Genomic DNA, 16470 nt, shown 5'->3' with positions numbered 1-16470 from the left:
TTGGAATTGAATTGATCCCAAAACCCTGTGATATAATTGTTTATTAATATTCTGATTGTCTCGCTATCTCAGGTATCACGCCACAACTCTTTTCACGTCTTAATCATCCAGAAGCATACATACGACAAAGCATATGCAGCTTGCTCTGCCGAGTGGCCCAGGACTCCCCACATCTCATCCTTTACCCTGCCATTGTGGGTTCACTCTCTTTTGGAGGGGATGCTCAAAATTCAGGTAGGGCTTAATGTTTGTATTTATTGCTTATAGCTCATTATAGTTACTTTATCATACATCAGACATTGACTGAAATAGTCCTTATAAAAACAGCTAATCTGCTTATGACAGGGAGCAAACTGCCATCCGCTTTGCCCACATTTTTGGGGAGCATCCAAGTGGAGGGCCTTGGTGGGGAGGAGGAGGAGCAGCCAGAGAGTGGTGACAAAGGAGACACTCCAGAAGAGCTGGCAACATTCTGCTCCAGTCAAGACCAAGCCATGATGCAGGATTGTTACAGCAAGATAGTGGAAAAGCTGTCTTTAGCGAACCCAACCATGGTGCTTCAGGTAATGGGCTTCACAGCTAGATTCAATTTTGATAAGAAGATCCTAACAAGTCATGTGTGCTGACCAGGTCCAACAGTTAGTCGGTGAGCTGCGCAGGGTGACGTTACTCTGGGATGAATTGTGGCTAGGTGTGTTGCAGCAGCAGCACATGCATGTCCTGCGCAGGATCCAACAGCTGGAGGACGAGGTTAAGAGGGTTCAGAACAATAACACGCTCCGCAGGTGAGATGTGCTCTCTCCCCTTCTTTTCGCCAATATCACCATTAATATATTGTCTGTTTTCTCAAAGGCAAAATTAAGTCTGATTTATCTTTTTCCCTATTTTGTACTTCAGGGATGAGAAGATAGCGATAATGCGTGAGAAGCACTCTGCTCTGATGCGGCCTGTGGTTTTTGCCCTGGAACATGTCTGCAGCATCACATCGGCCCCTGCGGAGACACCTCATGAGACCTGGTTCCAGCAAACCTATGGCGATGCTATAAAGTCTGCCCTCGAGCGACTGAGGAACCCCCACAACCCTGCCAACCCTGCCAGCAGCTGGCTCCCATTCAAACAGGTGTGTTTGACAATTATGACGTTCTGCTCTAAATGTTTATAATTTAATTACAGACTACGTTTTATTAATATAACCTGCACAGTCAACTGAGAGTATTAATTGTAGTTACCTTTGTGTTAGATTATGTTAAGCCTGCAGCAGCGTGCTCAGAAGCGAGCCAGCTATCTTCTCCATTTGGATGAGATCAGTCCACACCTGGCATCTCTGACTGCAACAGAAATGGCCCTGCCAGGTGTGGTGTCAGCATCAGACACTGTCACCATTCAGAGCATTGGCAAATCCATCACCATTCTCCCCACCAAGACCAAGCCAAAGAAGCTTTTTTTCCAGGGCTCTGATGGTCACAACTACCCATACCTTTTCAAAGGTAAATACCACTTTAATGCTGACTCTTTATTGTGTTCCTTATTTGATTGTACATCCATCTTATTTCGTCCCCTTTAAGCGCCTCAGTTTCTGTAATTTTGCATGTACAAGGTGTGTCAGAAAGGTTCTGGGACTGGTGTCACAAAAGAGGCTTTTCAAATCCAAACTACAAATTCCAGCTGCACGGACGAGGTTAATTAAGTGTGTTAGGCAAAGGTGTGCTTTGATCTGACGAGTCTACATTTCAAACTGTTTTGGCAAATTACGGACGTCGTGTCCACCAGGCCAGAGAGAAGAAGGACTGTCCGGATAATTATTAGTGCAAAGTTCAAAAGCCAGCATCTGTGATGCTGTGGGTGTGGGTGTGTGTTTGTGTCCATGGCATGGGTAACTTCGACATCTGTGAAGGCATCATTAATGCTAAAACGTATATACAGGTTTTTGGAGCAACATTTCAGCAAGGCAATGCCACGCCACCTTTTGCATGTGTTACAGCACTTTTTCTCTTTTGTCGCTTTTGTTTTATGTTATCAATTTCTGTCCTAATGCATGGTGAAATTACATCTATTGAATTTAGGTTTTTAAAGGCAACTTTTCAGACTTTTATTTGAATCTGAAGACGGAGGAGTGTGGTAACAAAGTGATATTGTGCTGTCTCTCAGGTCTTGAGGATTTACATTTGGATGAGCGCATCATGCAGTTCTTATCAATTGTAAATACAATGTTCACCAAGATCAACCAACAAGAGCAGCCACGCTTCCATGCTCGCCATTATTCTGTCACACCCCTTGGAACGCGATCGGGACTGATCCAGTGGGTTGATGGAGCCACGCCCCTCTTTGGCCTATACAAGCGCTGGCAGCAGAGAGAGGCTGTGCTGCAGGCTCAGAAGGTAACATACTAAAATGTTTTATTCCTATTGTATGCTACTAAATGATTACTATGACTAGATACAGCAACAGTATTTGTCATACTTTAATTGCATAATTGAATGCAATTTTCTTTCTTTCCTGACTCAGGCCCAAGACTCATTCCAGCAGCAGCCAGTGCCTCTTGTACCACGCCCAAGTGAGCTCTATTACAGTCGCATTGGTCCTGCCCTGAAAGCGGTTGGGCTCAGTCTGGACGTAACACGGCGAGATTGGCCCCTCAGTGTCATGAAGGAGGTGCTGAAAGAATTGATGGAGGCTACGCCTTCCAATTTACTGGCCAAGGAGCTGTGGTGTTCATGTACCACACCTAGTGAATGGTGGAGGGTCACTCAGGTAATCACTGTTGCCATTTTTGTGTCATGCATTTTATATTGTATCTTGATTGTATGGGTTTACAGTATTACATTTAACCCTTGTTGAGGATGTTTAGCTTATATTAATTTTCTATTCTATAGTCATATGCCAGATCCACTGCTGTCATGTCAATGGTGGGATACATAATTGGCCTTGGAGACAGACACCTTGACAATGTGCTTATTGACATGACCACTGGAGAGGTTGTACACATTGATTACAATGTCTGTTTTGAAAAAGGTAAGGACAGAGAATCAATTCAGTTCTTTTGATTATGTTAAGTGTCTTGGTGCTACTGGAGACAAATGCTGACGAGCATCAAAATTTGCGGTTTACTTTATTTCTGTATCCCTGGTTGAATACCTTTTAACGTCATTGTTAAATACCTTCTAACATCATTGCTTTTCGTGCTTTAGGAAAGAGCCTAAGAGTCCCAGAGAAGGTACCATTCAGAATGACACACAATATTGAGAGTGCACTGGGAGTTACTGGGGTGGAGGGCATCTTCAGGCTTTCTTGTGAACAGGTAAATGTCACCTCTACAAATAAGTAAGTTAACAGTAACTACTTGCCTGTGTATGTTATCTAAGATGTATAACTCTGTGGCATGGTTCTTACAATGTTGTCTTGCATTGTTAACAATTGCCAACAATTGCCATATCAACACTCAGCCCTTCCACAAGTTAAGAGTGTTGTTCATAATGAACAGACTTTGATCATAGCAAAGCCACACGGTTTCAGCAAAATGGGTTATTTGATATTTGTATATTATTCCCAACGCTCTGCCTCATAATTTCCTGACTGACTTTATTGTGCCATCATTGTGCAATTGTTCAAGGCCTTCCATATCGGTAGAGAAGAGAAAATTGCCATTAAACTGTTTCTGAATACGTTTTAATCTCCTCAGGTTGTTCAAATGATGCGCCGAGGCAGAGAAACACTTCTGACCCTGCTGGAGGCCTTTGTCTATGATCCCCTGGTGGATTGGACTGCTGGGGGGGAGGTGGGCTTTGCTGGTGCAGTGTATGGAGGAGGGGGCCAACAGGCTGACAGCAAGCAGAGTAAGAGGGAGATGGAGAGAGAAATCACACGCTCCCTCTACTCCTCTAGAGTCGCAGAGATTAAGGTAAGGCCCAAGATGACTTAAAGAAGTAAACAGATTGTAAACTAGGTTCCTCCATGATTAGGCACCCAATTGTTCTGGAAACAAAAAAATGAGTTGTCTATGCACTTTGTGAAGGTCAACTGGTTTAAGAATCGTGATGAAATGCTGGCTGTCCTGCCACAAGTGGAAGAGGCTGTGGATGAGTACTTGGTCCTCCAGGATCTGCTCTGCCAGGGAGAGAAACTACAAGCCAAGCTTCAGGAAGGAGGTAGCCTTCCTGGAAGGAGCAGAGAACCAACCAGAGCATCGAATTGTCACTCTGGAGCAAAGGTAAGCCTGACACGATGCTTAGTTTCATTAACAAACCCCAATTCCAAAGTTGGGACATTGTGTAGAACGTAAATATAAACAGAATACAATGATTTGTAAATCCTTTTGAACCTGTATTAAATTCAATACAATACAAAGGCAAGATATTTAATGTTCAAACTGATGTTTTGTTTTGTTTTGTTTTTTGGCAAATATTTTGTCATTTTGAATTTGATGCCTGCAACGCATTCCCCCCAAAACTGGGACAGGGGCTGCATAATACTTGAGAAATGCTAAAAAAAAAAAAGAAACACTGTTTGGAACATTCCACAGGTGAGCAGGTTATTTGGAAACAGGTGACATTTCAAACTATATTTCAAATTATTTTGGAAATCATGGACGTCATGTCCACCGGGGCAAAGAGGAAAAGGACCCGCGGGATGTTTATCAGTGCAAAGGTGATGTGTCAGAGTGGTAAGCATGCCCCCTCCCTTTTTACAGATACTCTGAACACACCCAGCTGCAATCGCGACAGAGGACTGTGCAAGAGGCCATTCAAAGTAAGCTGGCTGACCTGGATCAATGGATTTCGCAGTACCAGGCGGCATTTTCCAACCTGGAGACAACTCAGCTGGCTGCTCTGCTGCAGGACATCAGTACCCCCATAGATCTGGGTATAATCATATTTATTTTCCATGAATTGGTATACCTACCCTTTGTCCTATTGAGGGTCACGGGTAAGCTGGAGCCTATCCCAGATGACTTTTGGGCAAAAAGAGGAGTACACCTCGTATTGGTCAGCAGTCACTCATAGGGCAAATATAGACAAACAGGCAATTTCGTGTGTTCAGTTAACCTGCCCTCCATATTTTTGGATTATTTGAGGATGCTGTACTATACAACTAGAGAAAACTGGGCAGAACATGAAATTGCCACATGGAGCAGCCTGAGCCAAGATTCGAAGAGGACCCCCCCCCCCCACACACACACACACACACACACACCCACACGCACACATCACGCACACATACATACACACTTAAGGAAGTTGAAATCATAAATGGATCACGTATACCAAAATCTACAAATGCTATTGATTATTATTACATTTCTATTACGATTCTCCCCAGGTCCTCCCAGCTATGTGCCAGCTACAGCCTTTTTGCAGAATGCAGGCCAGGCCCCTCTGATCAGCCAATGTGAAAGCCTGGAGGCAGAGGTGAGCTCCTTGCTCCAGCAGCGCCGTGGGGCCCTTCGTATTTGCTTGGAGCAGCTGCATAGCTACGCAACAGTTGCTTTGCTCTACCCACGAACAAACATGCTGCGCCATCGAACCCACCAGTGGAAGGCCTGGTTGGAGGAAATGCTGAGAGTCATGTCAGTTGATCACTGCCAGCATATCTACAGACAGTAAGCAAAGCACATCCATCAATGCCTCTATTCCAAATTATCATGTCTAGACACAGATAGCAACTTAGGATGTCCCGATACAACTTTTTCAGTTCCGATACGATACCGATATTATAGCCTTGAGTAGTGTCTGATACTGTTATTGATGCTATACGATATCAGCACGAGTCATAAATACTTATTTTGTAGTATGGAATGTTAAATATTGATATCAAGTGATATTGCTCAAACAGAGAACAATAGTCAGCAGTAGTAGATATGAGGAAAAACTGACCCATTTATTATTAACCAATGTTTTACATGAACAACCTTAAACATTTGAATATACTAAAATTGAAAATTAATTTTAAAAAATGTAATTACAAAATCCTGAAAAATAACCCCAATAAAACAAATAAAAAGAAATATTTAAATTGCAACATAATCAGAGTTTAACTTGAACATTAAGCATACAATATAAAAAGAAATTAGAAAACACACGAAAAATAACAAATCCAAATCCAAAATAATTCATCTTCACTTAGCACGTACACAACATAACCTTGTTGATATAAATCTTTCATTGACCTGAGATGTTATTTTTCTGCACAGATATGAGGTGCTCTTTGCCCCTCAGTCCAATGCAGCCACCTGCCAGTTCATGTCCAATGTAGAATTGGCTCTGCAGCGCCAAGTGGCTGACACCAATGAGCGTGTGATGCACCAAGCTGAGCGACTGAAAGCTGAAGGCACAACTGCAGCAGCCTGTGAGGAGCAGTTGAAGGAAATTGAGCACTGCATTGGGGTCTTCCTGCGGGAAAATGGAGAGTCAGGCTCACTCAGTCTTGCTGGGATAATCACCTCTGCCCTTGGCTCACTCTGCAGGTTCAAATATCTGATCTACGTAACAAATCATTTCAGACATCCATTAGAATGCAGTTAATTTTCATATTACTAACTACACAAATCAAATGGAAGAAGATAATTGCAAATGTGTTTATTTAGGCGCAACCTTGTGATGGAGAGTGCAGCAGCCAGTGCTGGAGAGCAGCTGGTAGATCTTATGTCCCGAGATGGAGCATGGTTCCTAGAGGAGCTCTGCAGCATGATTGGAAACGTCAGTGCCTTGGCAACGCTATTGCAACGCTGCCCCCTCCTGCCTAATGATCTGGAGCTTCCATCACCCTCCGCCACCATTCAGGCAGTTTACCTGGGCAATTCTGTGTATACCTGCTTGCAGGTAATGTAGTCGCATCCTTACAACACCAACCGTGAACCTGGTTTGAATGTCAAGTAGACAAATGATCTAATTAACTTCATTTCTCAGCTTGTTACCATAATGCTTTAAAATTACTCTATTATGTGGAGAAAGCTGACTTGTGCCAATGCGTAAACATTAGTCTAATCAAGTCAACAACAGACTACAGTAATCCCTTGCTATACCAAGGTTGATTTATGATTTGAGGGTTTTCTGGAACATTGTTTTGCTGTGGTTCACACCGCTATTCCCGTTGTCTGTTCCGTCCCCTAAAACTCTTTTCTGGCTGGCTGCATTTTCAATAAACATCAGCGTAATTAAAACATTACAAAATAAGCAGAGGGAGTATTTCAAACTCCCCTGTTGCGCATCAAAACTGTTCCAGCACAAAAGGCATACAGATCCACCATTCTGCATGGCCATGCAGCTGAAGAGGATAGGTTGGAAAAAAAAGATAGCTCATCATCGTTGTCTTCGATTGTTATCACCTGAATTGCAACAAGTTCCTTGAAGAATCTGTGTTCCTTTTTTTTGTTTTTATAACTGCAGGAACTGAACACCAATTTCCGTCAGATCATCTTTCCTGAGGCTCTGCGATGTATGGTGAAAGGAGAGCCCACCCTGGAGTCCATGTTGTCAGAATTGGAGCAGCTGGTGGAGCAGAGCTCTGATGGTCTCGGCTTGCAGGGCTTGGTTGACAATCTGATGGCTACCACAGAGCTAGACCACGGTGGACACAACCAATGTCTGGACATCACAAGGTGAAAAGTGGTTATTTAGGAATTTGATTTGAAACCACATTGGGTAATGTATTTCAAATGCTAAAGTCAATTCTATATGGTTGTATGTAATATATTGTGTTCACACACAGAATGTTGCGTGCCCAGTACTCTGAGCTCATTCAGCCACGCTGCACTGACGGGACGGGCCAGGACTCACCGAAGATGTCTGCTGGTCAAATGCTCCTGGTGGCCTTTGATGGAATGTTCACTCAGTTAGAGACCGCCTTCGGACAGCTCACTGAAAAGGTTAGGCCCTCTCTGTAATTGTAATAGTTGTCAACACAAAGTAACAAGTCCCTGTATATGGGCAGTTACAGGTTTTTAAGGTGATTTGACTAAATGTATTATGATACTCAACACACTTTCTGATTGCATCTTGAAGCCAATGTTTCCCCCCCACTCCAGTCATAGTCCATTTTCAGTGGTACCCTGACTTACGAGTGCCCCAACTTTGTAGTTTTTCAGGTTATAAGCCATCACTTGGTCAGTTTATTTTATTTATTTATCTATTCTTTTGGTATACGGCCAACCTGACTTGACTCTGGCTCCTGATGTCACTCACAAGGCCACGCTCCTTAAAGGCACACCTCAACAAATGAATACTACAGTGTGACTTTTGTCTTAGTAACACTTTATAAAACCAGTTTTATCTCTTCAATTCTTCTCTTTTATTGTTTTTATATTTTACAATCCAGTGCAATTTCTCTTTATTAAAACATAACAAAAAAAGTGTTTTTTTGGGAGGGCTGGAACGAATTCAATTGGGAAAGTTGATATACAAGTAGATTGAGTTGCAAGCTTGTACACGGAACGGATTAAACTCGTAAGTCAAGGTAACACTATAGTCAGAACGCTGAAATCTTTATAGAGTTAAGATAAAAGAACTTTGGCACGGTGGGGGAACTGTAAATTTATTCTCACCATGAACCTTAAGTGCTTTCAAATGAGTCCACTTTTCTTTGGGAAACTATCTTCATTTTCCCTACTAATAGCGACCCGTTTTATCTGCTGCTCATCCTCAGTTGAGGTCACTGGAAGTGCCGTCAGCGTGGAGGAAGGTGGATGTTATGAGAGAAGCACGCGCTGCACAGCTCCACTTCTTTGACAGTCTGGCTCAGCGGGAAGTGATGGAGGAGGTTTTCTTCCTCAAAAGACTACAAACCATCAGAGATTTCTTCAGAATGTGCTCCTGCTTTGCTCAGACACTATCTGGTGGGATTTCTTCACTGCCAAAAAGACGCAGTTAAGTGCATACGCACTTAACTTCTAAATAGCCAGTCACTGACTGATTCGCTAAATGTCTGTTTTCTTTTTTGGAAACCTGCATGTCAAGGGCCCCCTGGTGATGAGCTGTTGAGCTCCAATGGACCAGTCGGTTTAGGAAAACCGTTGTACCGGCAGACGAATGCTACTGGCACGACTGGGGCAATAATCAGTGAGGAACAAATGACCCGCCCCATCAAGGCCTTTACAGCTGAATTTGTTTGGCAGATGCTCATGGGTCTGCCCAGCCAAGCTCTTGGGCTAGCCCTCTGCAGCACCCTGTCTGCTCTTGGGCTGGATGTCGTTGCCCAGGTTGAGGCTAAAGATTTCGGTGCAGAGAGCAAGGTACAACCTTTTTGCATTCAAATAGTTTTTGATAGAGCTTTTTTTTTTTTCCCTTCCTCCAACAAGTTGGCATCACAGATGTGGTGTGAAGTCAGTCATTATTTTACTGCCAGAGCTTATGTGTTATGGGCGGCTGTGGCTCAGTTGGTAGAGCGGGTCATCCAGTGACAGAAGGGTCATTGCAAATCCTGGCTCCGACTGTCTGTATGTCGAAGTGTCCTTGGGCAAGACACTGAACCCTAATTTGCTCCCAGTGGGCCTGGCAGCGCCTTGCACGGCAGCAGCCGCCCATTGTTGTATGAATGTGTGTGTGAATGTGAGGCTTTGGGCACTGTGTTGGTGTAGATAAAGCGCTATATAAGTGCAGTCCATTTACCATTTTTACCACACTTTTGCTCAAAGGACATTGAATGAAGTCACATTTTCAGAGCATCCTATTTTTAAAATATGACATGCATGAACGGCCAGTGTTTCACAACGCTTACTGAGCCAACATTACATTAGAAAAAAATATCATGGCACGCCACCAAACAAAAATGTCACAGTATCTATCTATACACTGAAATAATGATGATTTTTGTCTCAATTGACTCACAAATGTACTCTGGCCCTGTTTATTTGAACACAAAGCTACGATTCTGCTTTATAAATTGTAACAGGTGGATGCACAGGTTAGTTGTGTCTTCTGCTATCTCGTGGAAGAACATTTAATTGTTCTGCCTGTTACTATATGTTGCTGGCATAGATATAGATGAAGAAATACTTAGCAGTACATTTAAAATAAATAAATAAATTATACATTTCCGTCTAATTAAGTGAAATTGGATTATTTCCCGAGGCACACTAGTTGGGAATCACTGCTCTAAGCAACTCTTTAATATTTTGGAAGGTGTCTTTGGACGAACTTTGTAAGAAAGCAGCAGAGCAGAACCTTGCAACCGGCCATGTCTCCCAACTGCTGCTAAACAGAGCCACAGTGCTGGCCGCCTCTTACGACACAGCCTGGAAGAAGTTGGACCTGTTGCGAAGGTTGGATGGAAACCTGGATGCTGCAAAGGCCAGCCTACAGAGGATTCAACTGCATGTTGCTATGTTTCAGGTACTCACCAGAGAGGCTTCATTCACATCCTGTCTTTGTTGTTGTAACTTCTCATTGGTCTGTCTATCTATCCATCCATCCACCCATATATTTATATATATATATATATATAAATATATATATATAACATTGTAAATTTATTACATATTTATAAAACTTGTTTTTCAGTTGTCATTTATTTCTTGTCCAAGTAAAACAGGTATTTTTGTGTGTATTTCCTCCAGTGGCAGCATGAGGACATCCTGGGTCCCAATAATCAGACGCTAAGTGTCAACATTCCCCCTCGTGCAGTCATCCTCAGCAACATAAAAAAGAAGTTGTATAAGCTCAGTCAGGATGAGGGAGCCATTGTTGCAATTCAGGTGTGTGTTGTGACATAGTGAGGCAAAAAAGTATTTAGTCAGCCACCAATTGTGCAAGTTACTCACACTTAAAAAGATGAGAGAGGCCTGTAATTTTCATCATAGGTATACCTCACCTATGAGAGACAAAATGAGAAGAAAAAAAATCCAGAAAATCATGTCTGATTTGGTATTTGGTCAATAACAAAAGTTAATCTCAATACTTTGTTATATACCCTTTGTTGGCAATGACAGAGATCAAACCTTTTCTGTAAGGTTTTCACACACTGTTGCTGGTATTTTGGCCCAATCCTCCATGCAGATCTCCTCTAGAGCAGTGATGTTTTGGGGCTGTCGCTGGGCAACACAGACTTTCAACTCCCTCCAAAGATTCTCTATGGCTGGCTAGGCCACTCCAGGACCTTGAAATGCTTCTTACAAAGCCATTCCTTCATTGTCCGGGCGGTGTGTTTGGGATCATTGTCATGCTGAAAGACAGCCACGTTTCATCGTCAATGCCCTTGCTGATGGAAGAAGGTTTTCATTCAAAATCTCCCGATACATGGCCCCATTCATTCTTTCTTTACACGGGATCAGTCGTCCTGGTCCCTTTGCAGAAAAACAGCCCCAAAGCATGATGTTTCCACCCCCATGCTTCACAGTAGGAATGGTGTTCTTCAGATGTAACTCAGCATTCTTTCTCCTCCAAACAAGGCAAGTTGAGTTTTTAACCAAAAGTTCTATTTTGGTTTCATATGACCTCTTCTGGATCATCCAAATGCTCTCTAGCAAACTTTAGACGGGCCTGGACATGTACTGGCTTAAGCATGGGGACACATTCGGCACTACAGGATTTGAGTCCCTGGGGGCGTAGTGCGTTACTGATGGTAGCCTTTGTTTCTTTGGTCCCAGCTCTCTGCAGGTCATTCACTAGGTCACCCCGTGTGGTTCTGGGATTTTTGCTCACCGTTCTTGTGATCATTTTGACCCCACGGGGTGAGATCTTGCGCGGAGCCACAGATCGAGGGAGATTATCGGTGGTCTCGTATGTCTTCCGTTTTCTGATAATTGCTCCCACAGTGGATTTCTTCACACCGAGCTGCTTACCTATTGCAGATTCAGTCTTCCCAGCCTGGTGCAGGTCTACAATTTAGTTTCTGGTGTCCTTTGACAGCTCTTTGGTGTTGGCCATAGTGGAGTTTGGAGTGTGACTGTTTGAGGTTGTGGACAGGTGTCTTTTGTACTGATAACAAGTTCAAACAGGTGCCATTAATACAGGTAACGAGTGTTGGACAGAGGAGCCTGTTAAACAAGAAGTTACAGGTGTGTGAGGGTCAGAAATCTAGCTTGTTTGTAGGTGACCAAATACTTATTTTTCACCATAATTTGCTAATACATTCTTTAAAAATCAGGACACTGTGATTTTCTGGATTTTTTACCTTCTCATTTTGTCTCTCATAGGTGAGGTACACCTATGATGGAAATTACAGGCCTCTCTCATCTTTTTAAGTGGGAGTACCTGCACAATTGGTGGCTGACTAAATACGTTTTTGCCCCATTGTACTTTGTTCCATGTTCACATTTCACTACCAGGTCAATGATATTACCTTGAAATCAGACAAAACTGCTTTAAAGCAGAATTGGGCAGTAATGCTGAAAACAGTTAAAACTATTTTTGCCTTGCATACAAGACAATGATTCTTGAAAATGTGCCTTATTTAAGTTAGCGCTCATGTAGTTGAACAGAAATTCATTGTCTGTTGTTTGATGACTCCTTTCTTCAGGAGAAGCTTTCCTCACTGGAGGCTAGCATTGAGCAGCGTCTTAAATGGGCTGGGGGTGCAAACCCAGCACTGGCCCCAGTCCTTCAGGACTTTGAGATGACCATCAGGGAGAAACGTGCCACGGTGGCCAGGGAAAACCAGCGGGCAAGCCAGGTGCCGCAGCTTACAGGGCCTGTTCATAAAACCTGAGACTGCATACTGACCTAATGCCAGACGGACGACTCATTTTAAAGATGTCTTTCCTTCTAGGTCACCTTCTTGTGTTCCACCATCCTGAACTTTGAAGGCCTTCGCACCCGATCCCCTGAGGCTCTCAACATGGATGCAGCCTTGTTTGAACTGTTGAAGCGCTGCCAGCAGACATGTTCTTACGCTGCCCAGTTTAGTAGCACAGTGTCTACACTGGAGCTGGAACTATTGCAGAGGCTGGTGGGTTTTACATTAGTGTGACATGGATTATGACACTTTATACATACCATTTAATCGCCCTTAACAAAACTGTTCATTTTTTTATATGGTCAGCAAGCCTACTGTTAATTGTACAAAAAGTAACCAGTTCTATCTGCGTCTTCAACTGCAACATAGTTTGATAGGCAGTTTGGTTTCCGACAGTATTGACTGAAATGTACATGTTCTCTTTGGTACTGCAATAATGGTTGACCACCCATTGATTGTATGAAGAACAACTAAAAAGCCAGGAATGCTATGGTCCGTTCCTAGAGTAAGGCTGGAATTAAATGTCGCAAAATAGCAGAAGAATGTACCTGTATGTCATCTGAAGTCATGAGATCCAGAATGGTTTCAAAATCGTTAACTTACCAACAGTTAATGCAGATTTTACCAGATAATACAGTGAGAGCTCTATAATTGCCTGATGACATAAATGCTACATCTTTTAATATATTTCTGTGTTGATTCTCAGTAACCAAGGTCATAGATTCAATTATTTTTTAACCACTGGTACTTATTTGCTGCCCATTTTTAATGTATTGAAATATGTTGATGTCAGTAGTGGATTTGTTTATGTCATTCATGTTAACGCCTCTATTTGGTGGTATACAACAAGAGTAATTCGGGTAACCGTTTTCAAATGTAAAAAGAGTGAGCATGTAACACAATATTAATCATGCTTTAAAACTCTTTTTATGCTCACGACAGAGTCCGGTGCTGGACCTACCAATAGGCAGCCCCGATTGGCTGAGCTGTGCCCAGAGACGGCTGGAAGAGGAGCTTAGTTCAGAGCAGAGGATGCAAGAAGAGCGTGAGCAGCAGCTGGATTCCTGTGCTGAAACACAGCAACTCCTCGTCGACTCCATTAAAACCATTTTGTCCAGCCACAACCGCCAACTGGCTGATGTCAAGCACCTCCTCCGAGCCATGGCTAAGGTACTTTCTCTCGGTTTACGTGTGCATATGGTTTGTGACACGGCATACAATCAATGCATGAGTTTGTTTTTAAGTACCCACGGGTCTATTTAAACCTTTGCTTGTCCTGTGTACAGGATGAGGAAGCAGCGTTGGCCGATGGCGAAGAGGTGGCATATGAGGGCAGTGTTCGTCATTTTTTGATGGAGTACAAAGCATGGCAGGACAACATCCAGGTGGTCTTATTCACTGTCATTCAGGCCAGTGGGCAGCCACGTAATCAGGAGCAACTCGAATTGCTCGAAGAGATCCCAACCACTGTGAAGGAGCTCCAGTCCCAGAGTCAGAGGTCGTCCCAGTCTCGTACACACAAGAATTTTCTGGTATTGATCAAGTGTTCATTCTCTGTGTTTGCTTCTCCACAGTGTATATAATGGCCTAGTGGGCTTCGCCTCCCCACTGGTGACGGACAGAGAAAATGACTGCGCCAGCCCTGTGCCAGCAGCCCAGACGAGCTTTGCAGCGGGTATGACTTTCACGAATTAACACAATACATAGCCATCAAACGCAGTGGATAATTTTCTTTTCTTTTCGTTTTTTTTTTTTTTTTTTTTTTTTTTTTTTTTTTTGTAATTCAATCCGAGTAACGTGCTGGAGACATTGTCACTTTAACTAGAACTGTTATGTGGTACAAATGGGATCTGATTCACACAGAAAACACTGTAGAAATAGGGTTAGGAATCAAGGACCCACAAGAATGAGCCGCGCACAAACAAAGTCGAAAAACCTATTCTTACATGTCAAACAATATTTTTGCATTTTTAAACCATTCCGATAAGAAATAGTCCAAATATCAATAATCCGTTTCAGAGCAAAACTCACTCACCATCATAAAACATTAACTATTCAGGCAATGTTTTAAGTAACATGTTAGCACACTTATTGGTGGAAAAACTAATTTAGTCACTTTAATATTATGTTAAAAAGAAAATTGCATCCAAACGAATAGTGCTATCTAGACCCTCGGTTTTTCAAACACGTATCGCAACAATGGTAGACGCTGTACATCAAAAACCTCAAAGAACAACAACACTGTTTTGCAAAACCGAATGGAAAAAAACCTTACTGGGTCACCAATAAATCTAAAATTCTTCTCTTACAAGAATGTATCAGATTATTAGCAGAGGTCATAGTACACCAATGATAACATTTATAAATGCAGACATCTATTCTGGCCAGTAAACAACTGAAAATGTTACACAGTGTCCCTTTAAAGTGCATTTGTGTAAAATTGTGGTTGTTTTGCATTCATTATTTTGAAGTGTTGCAATTTTAATTTTCCACTCTGGAGATGAGAGGCATTTCATTCAATATGGTAACCAGAGTTTCGTGTCCTTAAGCTGTTCGATGCAGCGGGTTGAAGACCCAGCCAGAATCCATGTCCCAGAATGCACGGAAGGCCCTGCCACGTAACCTTGGAACCCCCACGGACACCCCACCCAGCACACTGATGAACAGCAAAGGCCTGAACCCCAGCCCCAAGAGGGCTGTGCGAGACCCCAAAACAGGAAAAGGTATAATCACTCTGCATTCACAAGTACTACCGAGGCAGAAAGATTGAGTTGCCTACAAATGTAAATGTATATCTTCTTTAATGAGAGTTATGTTAAAGTAGAATCTAACAATGGAAACGATCACTCCAAACCCTTTGTCCTTCATGGCAAAAGAAAAGTGAGTTGGGCAATACAGCCACACATAGTTGCATAGTCGTAGCTGCAACTACTTGTATTTCTGTATTTTCAGTAGTTAATCCTCCTGTAAACCTCCTTTGGCTGCAGCTGTCCAGGAGAGGAACTCGTATGCTGTCAGTGTGTGGAAGAGAGTGAAAGCCAAGCTGGAGGGCAGAGACATCGATCCGAACCGGAGGATGAGTGTCGCTGAGCAGGTCAGGCTTAAAATGCACTCTGCGATCTTTCGACCATTGTAATGATTATACAATATAAACTTTCGGGGCATTCGATCATCTTAGTTACATCTCAAAAGCATCATTTAAGCTGGGAAGAGTGTCAGTGTGTCTACGTTTGTGATTGTTTTTACTTTACCCGACTGGTAGTCTGAAAACCGATAAATAGTGATTTTGAATCTTGCTACTGTGAAGAGTCTTGTTGTCAAAAAGGGTACTTTCACACTAGCACCGTTTAGTCCGTTGTAATTGAACTTGAGTTAAAGCGGTGGTCTCGTAAACAAATGAAACCGATGACATACCAGTTTACCAGTATGCAGTTAGCATACACAAGCGCTTCAACTGCGAGGAAAAATGTGTCAATATATTGTGATATGACATCGAGTCGTAACAGCCTGGCTAACCAATGTGCCGGCCACATTGGGGGGACCGAGGGGGGGGGGCAACGTTTCCATCAAAAGCAGTGTATGTACATGAAATAAGTCGGAAATTGCTCGTTTCTCAAACAATTTTCACAAGGCTTACGTTTTTGTCAATGCCAAAGCGCGTGCTATCAATACAGAACATGCATCTTTGATATTGACGGTTTCCGTGCTGTCCACAAACATCGAATGCGCCCTTTGCCCCTACTAACTTTAACGTCTCTGTTGCTCAAAGCATAGCTGTGCGCTCAAAGGGACTCTCTGGCAATTCAT

The 16470-nt window shown here is 42.8% G+C and overlaps 1 protein-coding gene across 1 annotated transcript in view; it reads left to right on the top strand.

The window, feature by feature from the left end:
- Positions 1-16470, top strand: part of smg1 (SMG1 nonsense mediated mRNA decay associated PI3K related kinase) — a 44756-nt gene that overhangs the window by 26092 nt on the left and 2194 nt on the right. The window contains 29 exon segments of the mRNA XM_061699985.1: positions 73-234; positions 346-563; positions 631-785; positions 898-1120; positions 1241-1487; positions 2149-2378; positions 2506-2751; positions 2874-3012; positions 3189-3298; positions 3680-3898; positions 4013-4141; positions 4143-4207; positions 4688-4860; positions 5317-5596; positions 6188-6460; positions 6581-6815; positions 7383-7594; positions 7705-7861; positions 8638-8827; positions 8949-9223; positions 10113-10322; positions 10547-10684; positions 12448-12600; positions 12697-12876; positions 13606-13833; positions 13950-14161; positions 14238-14338; positions 15213-15386; positions 15651-15757. Coding sequence (XP_061555969.1) covers positions 73-234; positions 346-563; positions 631-785; positions 898-1120; positions 1241-1487; positions 2149-2378; positions 2506-2751; positions 2874-3012; positions 3189-3298; positions 3680-3898; positions 4013-4141; positions 4143-4207; positions 4688-4860; positions 5317-5596; positions 6188-6460; positions 6581-6815; positions 7383-7594; positions 7705-7861; positions 8638-8827; positions 8949-9223; positions 10113-10322; positions 10547-10684; positions 12448-12600; positions 12697-12876; positions 13606-13833; positions 13950-14161; positions 14238-14338; positions 15213-15386; positions 15651-15757 — 5441 coding nt within the window.

The sequence above is a fragment of the Phycodurus eques genome, chromosome 16 (assembly GCF_024500275.1).
Source record: "Phycodurus eques isolate BA_2022a chromosome 16, UOR_Pequ_1.1, whole genome shotgun sequence".
Taxonomy (NCBI): domain Eukaryota; kingdom Metazoa; phylum Chordata; class Actinopteri; order Syngnathiformes; family Syngnathidae; genus Phycodurus; species Phycodurus eques.
This window is presented reverse-complemented; position numbering and strand designations above follow the sequence as displayed.